Raw genomic sequence first — 9,419 nt, 5'->3', positions numbered from 1 at the left:
TGGAAAAGTACGCAAATTTGAGTCAGCACGGTCAAAACCGGGGTGGGACTGCACCAAAACCGGTCAAAACCATGACCAGGGATGAATCTTGTCCGGTTTTAGTAGTTAAGGGTGCAAGTTGTCCGGTTTTGGAGTTGAGGGACCAAATCTAGACTTCACGAAGAATTGAGGGATGAAAAGTATACTTTAGGACGACATACTTTAGGAAAGGAAACGCGGTGCGCAATAACTTCTAAGACTCAAGTTGGATGCGGCCATCTAGCCTAAGAATTCTAATCTCCTCATAAACCGTTTTGTACTTTGAATTTTCTGCATTGAATTGTCAATGCAGTAGCCCCCGAGACTTGAGTTGGGCAATATGGCCGACCCTAGGATCTTATCACCTGACCTGGGAACTATTTTACTGTCATGTCCATTTGGCCAATGCAGAGGTGCCGAACTACGAGTCGGAAAGATTTCCCGAGCAGAACCATCACATAGGACACCTCGAGCAAGAGGATGTAACGCCTCCCGAAGAAAAAACAAAAAATAGGTTAAAGATGTCATAAGCTCGGAAAACCAAAAGTCTTACATACAAACTTTACGTCTGTATGAAATCAAGTTTCTTGGGGCCAACCGAAATTGGTCTTAAAATTAATTTTTGCTTCTGTTGTGTTTTAACATGACACATCCGATTTTTAGACTTCAAGCGGGTCAGTCTTCATATTCAACCTCCTATTCCCGAAGGCGGGGTGCTTCTCAGGCCAGTTCAGCGAACTAAACACAAGCGGCTTTAGCGACAAATCAGACCATCCCGCTAATTGACCATACACTTGAGTCAAAAAAGGTATGATAGAAAAAGACACAAATATAATGGTTGGTTTGAACCTAACAAAAATTAAAATGTTAGAAGAAAATTGAACATGAAAGCACTTAGCTAGTTAATGTGCTTAGTGTTGATGACGTTGTCCGGGCTTCTCGTGGGATGAAGACGTCCATCGAACTTTGACAGATCCGACATGGTGTGTAGTCCTCGGCTTGACCGAGGTCCCAACCCCCAAACTCGTCCCTATGTGACCGAGCGAGGAGCTTGGCTCCACGAAGTGGCGACGCAACATGGTTGATGTGGTGAGGCGAAGCCCCCGCTCTAGCTGTCGTGATGAAGCTAGTCGGCTGGTGATGATGAAGCCCCTGGAGTATGTAAATGAATAGATGTCGAAGCCCCCGGTCTAACCAAGGTGACGGAACAGGTTAGTATGGTGATGTTGAAGCCCCCATTCCAGCCTAGGTGTCGAAGTGTGTCAGCGTGGTAGACATCGGCTTGAAGATGCGACGGTGCGGTGATGCCTACGCAGGTCGAAACTTTTGACACGGTCAATACCAACTTGATGAAATAAACACGTGGCGATGCCGACGCGCCCGACTCATGCAATCCTTGGGGCGACGTGGTCAGATTGTTTTGACACCGGCGTGACGGTCAAAGATCACCTCGAAAAAGGCTAAAACATTGCAGGCACGTATTTGGGAACAAAACATAATAGGCTAGAAAAACATTCCTTCAAAAAGGACATCTCATAACCTGTTCATGAAATGATGAACTTGAATCGGATTCGTTTTCATGCAGAAAATAGATCCAAAAATTTATGTACTCCTCGGACGTTTTCTGGAGTTCGGACAGTTGGATCAATCTCAAATTTTAAGGGGTGGTCGATATATAAATTCTGCAGTCGACAAACGGTTCCAAAAGATATCCGAGCTGCTGGTCACATTCAACGAGATCGTAGCGAGCTGCAAGGGAGCTGTAGGCGGTTTTTCTCGCGTGCAGGCCAAGGTGCGTGTAATGGGCCGGCCCGACTACTATAGCCGTTTCAGTGAGACATCCCTACTACGGTCGCTGATAAAGGGAGAAGGAAAAGCGGAGCTGCAGGCATCCAACCATGGTCTACTACTCTCTCCGTTCTGTCTTTCTAGAGATTTTAACAAGTGACTACATACGGAGCAAAATGAGTGAATCTACATTTTAAAACATGTCTACATACATCCATATGTTGTAGTCCATTTGAGATGGCTAAAAAGACAATTATTTGGGAACGGAGGGAGTAGAAGTTAACCCGCGCAGCTAGCCACCACGCCAATGTCCAAATCGTGAAATCTAGTTGGGGCGAGACGTACATGAGGTGAATGAAGGCAGTTTTCCCACCGCTTTTCATTTTTATCTGGTTTTTGTTTTTGTTTTTTTAGGGGGTTATTCGGTTTTTTCTCTGTTTTTCCTCGTTATTTTCACTTTTTCATTGTTTTCCAGTTTTTTCAATACATAGTCAACATTTTTTCAATTTTCTTTATTTCTTAATTGATTTCACTGGTTTTTTTTCTTTTCTTACCTTTTTCTTCGGTTTTGTTTGTTTCTTTCTCCTTTTTTCAATATAGTTTTCTTTGTTTACTCTCGGGTTTCTAACATACGCTTAACAATTTTGTATATATCATATATATTTTGCTAACATACGTTTAACATTTTTGCAATACCAAATAAAAAAAATTAATACATGGTCAACATATTTTCTATACATATTAAAAATTTTATTTTAAAAATGATTTATTAACATATTTTAAATAAAAGTTAGACATTTCTTTAATACATGGTATATATTGTTTTCTATACACATTTAAGATTTTTCAAATACAAGTTGAACATATTTTGTATACATGGTCAATAGTTTCACTATAAACATTTAATATTTTAAAATAGAAGTTTAACATTTTTTTCAATACATAGTTAACATTATATATATATATATATAATTAACTTATTTATATATTTAATTTACATTTTTTAATGTTTGATTAATATTTTTCAAATACTTGTTTACTTGTTTTAAAACATTCATATTTTTTAAATACATGATCAATTTTTTTCACGCATTGTATATTTCTTGCTTACATTTTTGTATACATTGTCAACATTTTTTCTAGACGCATTTTTTTAATGCATGGTTAACATTTATTTTAGAACAAATGAGGTTGTGGCCTTGTAAGAGTTTGTGGCCTTGTATAAGGAAATGGAGGGAGTACTAAATTGTTCAAAAAAAATTGTACAGCCTTTCACAGTAAATTATGGCTAGATATTAGACCAAATAGATAGGCTAGATTAGACAAGATAGGTAAAATTATGGCTGTGTGGAGCCAAGGATGCAGATGCTTGGTGGCTTGCCTTTCTTAACAAAAAAACAGAAAAATGATAATCGTTCACCACCTAAACTCAATCTAACGTTCCAAAACACGACACATATATATAGTTGTAGAATGTTCTTTTCTAGTAACAGGATAATCTTGTTGTCTTGTCTTGGTAGCTACACCAACCCCATCATCGCATTAACTAATTTATCAATCAAACGTGGTTGACGGACGACCAATTATTGGTCATGTGCAGTGATGAAGAAGATCAGGGCGAAACTTCTTCTCAAGAGACATGCATGGGCCCTGCGCATGTGCAATAATGAAGAGGATGGTAGGCGAAACTTCTTCTGGCCAGCTGCCGTGATCAGAATTCAATGGCGAAGACGATTGCACGCGTAAACTGCTCTGTTCTATAAAATAGCTGACTCGGCGTCTCGATTCGTTCATCCCGCAGCCAGCAGCCATGTCCGCGCTGAGAGCACCGTGTGCGACGGCCATCTTGGCCGTCGTCCTGGCGGCGGCCGCGGTGGAGCTGGCTACGGCCCAGCAGTGCGGCTCGCAGGCCGGCGGCGCCAAGTGCGCCAACTGCCTCTGCTGCAGCCAATTCGGGTTCTGCGGCAGCACCTCCGACTACTGCGGTGGCGGTTGCCAGAGCCAGTGCAATGGCTGCGGCGGCAGCGGCGGTGGGGTTGCATCCATCGTTTCCAGGGACCTCTTCGATCGGTTCCTCCTCCATCGCAACGACGCGGCGTGCCTGGCCCGCGGGTTCTACACCTACGACGCCTTCTTGGCCGCCGCCAGCGCGTTCCCGGCCTTCTGCACCACGGGAGACTTGGACACGCGGAAACGAGAGGTGGCGGCCTTCTTCGGCCAGACCTCTCACGAGACCACCGGCGGGTGGGCCACCGCACCCGACGGCCCCTTCTCATGGGGCTACTGCTTCAAGCAGGAGAAGAGTCCGCCGGAAAGCTACTGCAGCCAGAGCGCCGACTGGCCGTGCGCGCCCGGCAAGCAGTACTACGGCCGCGGCCCCATTCAGCTCACTCAGTAAGCAACAACAAAACTCTCGTCATGTCATATTAATAAAAAAAATACAGCCTCCTATCTCAAACTTTCTGAGTTTTAACCAATTTATATGTAATTAGATCAATAATAAAATAAATTTCCATATGTATTGTTTGGATTGGTCAAAATGTACGAATATATTGTTTTCTTGGTCTGGATTTTGAGCACGTGTCTATTTCATTATCGATCGATGCAGCAATTACAACTATGGACCGGTGGGCCGCGCAATCGGGGTGGACCTGTTGAACAACCCGGACCTGGTGGCCACGGACCCGACGGTGGCGTTCAAGACGGCCATCTGGTTCTGGATGACCACACAGTCAAACAAGCCGTCATGCCATGACGTGATCACAGGGTTGTGGAGACCGACGGCTAGGGACAGCGCAGCGGGACGGGTACCCGGGTACGGCGTGATCACCAATGTCATCAACGGCGGGATCGAATGCGGCAAGGGGCAGAACGACAAGGTGGCCGATCGGATCGGATTCTACAAGCGCTATTGTGACATCTTCGGCATCGGCTACGGGAATAACCTCGACTGCTACAACCAATTGTCGTTCAACATCGGGCTCGCGGTACAGTGAGATCGAAAGACTATGGGTCCTCGATCTATGAATGTGTGGATGTGATCACCCATAAATAAATTATCTTGGGAAGTACTTTATGACCAAATAAATGGATGACCAGACCTCCCGGACACCTGTACTAGTATATGTATGTTGATGCACGGAAAGGAAGTGTCACCACCTTTTATTAAAAGTATATTCTCGTTTATGCAGAAACGTCTACAAATATATATGTCGCCTGATCTTTCATACTCCAGTAATTTTGCTAAAAAATGGACGGGCGTTTAGAGCAGATATGGCTTTACTTACCCATTTCTTTACTTCCAACAATTTGTTATGTAGCTAACCAGTCACATTTCAGTTATGTGGTGGAATTATTTTAACAATATTCTTAGTTTGGTCCAAACTACATTAGTATTTGTGATGCTCTTCTGTCATTGGGTTCTAGGATTTATTGCCATGCTGAAAGAACGAGGATGCATCAGAAGCATTATAGATAAAACCCAACTCCACCAAAACCACTCAACTATTCAAGGCTAACACCTCGCACTAACCCACTCTGCCACACGTCGAACTTACCCACACTCAAATCACCCTTTAGTAGTCCTGCTTCATTCCACGGTCTACCTTCACACCCTATTCTATGGATTACATGGTTTCGCAGGGGTATGCTCCCATCAAAGACAATTGAGTTCCAGTGCTTCCATAGCTCCTACATAATCAGCCTCGCTCCACTCCTTGGCGCCCAATCCAGTTTGTTGAGTGCAAGGCATATGCTACTCCAGATTTTCCTTGCGAACACACGGTCGAGCAAGATGTGGTCAATTGTTTCTTCCTCTTGGTCACAAAAGGGGCAATCTTCTTGGTGATCCAGTCCTCTGCATGCGATCCTTTGATTTTGAAAAAAAGTTCATCGACCTTGATAAAAGTTCATGGATTTCAAAAAAAGTTTACCAAATTTGGAAATGAGTTCATTCAATTTTAAAAAAGTTAGAGTTTGCAAAAAGTTCAACAAATTGACAAAAAGTTCATCTAATTTGAAAAAAAATCATCATATATGAAGACGTTCATTGATTTTGAAAAAGAAGTTCATCGATTTTGACAAAAAGTTCGTCGATTTGAAAAAAGACCATCCAATTTATAAAAGTTTAATCTAATTTTAAAAAATGTTTAATGATTTTGAAAAAAGTTCATTCTTTTTGGAAGAAGTTAAATGAATTTGCAAAAAGTTCATCAGATTTTCAAAATAGTTAATCGAATATTAAGAAGTTCATTAAAAATGGAAAAAGCACACGGTATCCCCTCTGGAAGGGGGCATATCATTAGGATCATAAGAAACACTTTTATTAGCAAATAATTTCATAAGTTCATCCATCTTTCCACTCAAAACATGAATCTCTTCAATTGCATGAACTTTTATACTAGTGGATCTTTCGGTGTGACATTGAGAATAATTAACCATAATATTATCTAGGAGTTTAGTAGCCTTTCCTAAAGTGATTTCCATAAATGTGCCGCCCACGGCCAAATCTAAAAGATTTCTAGAAGAAAAATTCAATCCGGCATAAAAGAATTGTATAATCATCCACAAATTCAAACCATGTGTAGGGCAATTACGTATCATTTCATCCTCTCCTAAGCTTGTGCAACATGCTCATGATCAGGTTGCTTAAACTTCATAATATAGCTCCTAAGGGAGATGATCTTAGCGGGAGGAAAATACTTAGAGATAAAAGCATCTTTGCACTTTTCCATGAATCAGTACTATTTTTAGGCAAAGATGAGAACCAACTTTTAGCACGATTTCTAAGCGAAAGCGGAAATATCTTCAATTTAACAATATCATTATCCACATCTTTCTTCTTTTGCATATCGCACAAATCAACAAAATTGTTTAGATGGGATGCGACATCTTCACTAGGAAGGCCAGAAAATTGATTTTTCATAACAAGATTCAACAAAACGGCATTAATTTCACAAGAGCATTGGTAGTAGGAGCAATCATAGTGCTAATAAAATCATTGTTGTTGGTATCGGAAGAGTCACAAAATTTAGTATTATCTTGAGCCATCATGACAAAGCAATCAATCCAGCACACAAGCACACAAGAAGCAAGCGAAAAGAGACGAACAAAAGAGGGCCGAAGAAAAGGCAAAGGTTTTCGAAAATCGTTTTAGAAGTGGGGAGAGGAAAACGAGAGGCGAATGGCAAATAATGTAATGCAAGGGAGAAGAGTTTATGATGGCTACCTGGGATGGCTTGACTTGGCGTAGATCTCCTCGGCAACGGAGCCAGAAATCCTTATTCTACCTCTTGAGCTTGCGTTGGTTTTCCCTTGAAGAGGAAAGGTTGATGCAGCAAAATAGCTTAAGCATTTCCGTCAGTTTTGAGAATCAAGGTATCAATGCAGTAGGAGACGACGCACAAGTCACCGAAAACCTGCACAAACAATCAAGAACTTGCAACCAACACGATAAAGGGGTTGTCAATCCCTTATCGATCACTCGCAGAAGTGAGATCTGATAGAGATAAACAAATGGTAAAGTAAATTTTTTTTTGGTATTTTTGCTGTATAGATTGGAAAGTAAAGATTGCAAAATAATAGATCGTAAACTAGCAAGATGTAAACAAGATTCAATAATATGAAAAAGAGACCTGGGGGCCATAGGTTTCACTAGTGGCTTCTCTCGAGATAGCATGTATTACAGTTGGTGAACAAATTACTACCGAGCAATTGATAGAAAAGCGCATAATTATGATGACATCTAAGGCAATGATCATGAACATAAGCATCGCGTCCGTGTCAATTAGATCGAAACGATTCTGGATCTACTACTATTACTTCGCACATCGACCGCTATCCAGCATGCATCTAGAGTATTAAGTTCATAAAGAACGGAGTAACGCATTAAGCAAGATGACATGATGTAGAGGAATTAACTCAAGCAATATGATGAAAACCCCATCTTTTTATCCTTGATGGCAACAATACAATACGTGTCTTGCTTTCCCTACTGTCACTGGGAAGGGACAACGCAGGATTGAACCCGAAGCTAAGCACTTCTCCTAGTGCAAGAAAAATCAATCTAGTAGGCCAAACTAAACCAAAAATTCGAAGAGACTTGCAAAGATATCAAATCATGTATATAAGAATTCAGAGAAGAACCAAATAATATTCATAAATAATCTGATCATAAATCCACAATTCATCGGATATCGGCAAAAACACCGCAAAAAAATATTATATCGAATAGATCTCCAAGAAGATCGACGAGAACTTTGTATTGAGAATCAAAGAGAGAGAAGAAGTCATCTAGCTGATAACTATGGAACCGAAGGTCTGTGTTGAACTACTCACGCTTCATCGGAGAGGTGATGCTGTTGATGTAGAAGCCCTCCGTGATCGAATCTCCCTCCGGCAAGACGCCGGAAAAGGCTCCAAGATGGGATCTCACGGGTACAGAAGGTTGCGGCGGCGGAGAAGTGGTTTCGTGATGCTCCTCATTGTTTTCAGGGTATATGAGTATATGTAGGCGAAGGAACTAGGTAAGGTGAGCTACGAGGGCCCACGAGGGTGGGGGCGCGCCCTACCCCCTCGGGTGGGCCCTCCTGCCTCGTGGCTGCCTCGTTGCCTCTTCTACTTCATCTCCAAGTCTTCTGGTTTGCGTTCGGTCTAAGAAAGATCATCGCTAAGGTTTTATTCTGTTTGGACTCCGTTTGGTATTCCTTTTCTACGAAACTCTAAAATAGGCAAAAAAAAACAGAAACTGACATTGGGCCCTCATTTAATAGGTTAGTCCCAAAAATAATATAAAAGAGAATATTAAAGCCCATTAAACATCCAAAACAGATAATATAATAACATGGAACAATCAAAAATTATAAGTACGTTGGAGACGTATCAATAACATATGTCTATAATTTTGATTTAGAAACTAAAAGCAAGGCTTTCTGTAATCTAAGTCTATATTGAAGCTGTGAAGCATATGCATGAGACACCTATTAGAGCCCATCCTGACAAGGCTACTCCCAGTACATACACATGCAGTAATCTAGCCTGAATGGGGTAACCAAACTACTACCAAGGTTAAAAAAGCTGTATGCTTCAGAATTAGCACATACGCTTGTACGAAATGGTTCCGGTATTGACTTGGTAATATTTTACATAGTCGATGTTAGCTTAAAACTGATTACAGTTAAACAATTGTCTAAACCTAACCGTCTCTCTCTTTCACCTAAACTGCACTAATACTCTGTTCTTTTTCCTTTGCTTTGTATGTGCCTGATAGAAACTGAACAAGTTCCTATGTATCTGCATCCGACGCCGGGGAGGTAAGACGAGGGTGAGCGGCCACCAGTGAAAAGGAAAACTTGGAACTATTTACACAAAATGTGGGACCCTCCAAAATACAAAAATACAGGTGTCTTGACCGTGGTCGCGGCCGCCATGACTGTGGGGGCCTTGGACGATGCCGACGACAGCAGGTCTACCGTCTCCCAGATCGGCGAGAGTGAAGAGTGCTACACGGTGGCCGTTGGCGTGGTAGTTCTAGGATGGAAAGGGGGTCTGCCATGGCCATGTTGTCCACCGTCTCCTACTACCCCTCCTTGTCTCCGCATGGCCGCCCCCACACC

General features: G+C 41.9%; 1 protein-coding gene across 1 annotated transcript; it reads left to right on the top strand.

The window, feature by feature from the left end:
* Positions 1-3,578: 3,578 nt before the first annotated feature.
* Positions 3,579-4,992, top strand: LOC123162155 (basic endochitinase A). Its single transcript, XM_044579946.1, has 2 exons — positions 3,579-4,200; positions 4,415-4,992. The coding sequence occupies exons 1-2, from the start codon at positions 3,617-3,619 to the stop codon at positions 4,800-4,802; spliced, it is 972 nt and encodes a 323-aa protein (XP_044435881.1). The 5' UTR covers positions 3,579-3,616; the 3' UTR covers positions 4,803-4,992.
* The last annotated feature ends 4,427 nt before the right edge of the window (positions 4,993-9,419 follow it).

Source organism: Triticum aestivum, chromosome 7B (assembly GCF_018294505.1).
Source record: "Triticum aestivum cultivar Chinese Spring chromosome 7B, IWGSC CS RefSeq v2.1, whole genome shotgun sequence".
NCBI lineage: Eukaryota > Viridiplantae > Streptophyta > Magnoliopsida > Poales > Poaceae > Triticum > Triticum aestivum.
The sequence above is the reverse complement of the archived record's forward strand: the minus strand, read 5'-3'. Positions and strand labels throughout refer to the sequence as shown.

Excerpts from the sequence above, each read along its gene's own strand:
- LOC123162155 (XM_044579946.1), top strand. The coding sequence starts at position 3,617 with ATGTCCGCGCTGAGAGCACCGTGTGCGACGGCCATCTTGGCCGTCGTC. Across the intron at positions 4,201-4,414 it reads GGCCCCATTCAGCTCACTCA|CAATTACAACTATGGACCGG; the intron begins GTAAGCAACAAC and ends CGATCGATGCAG.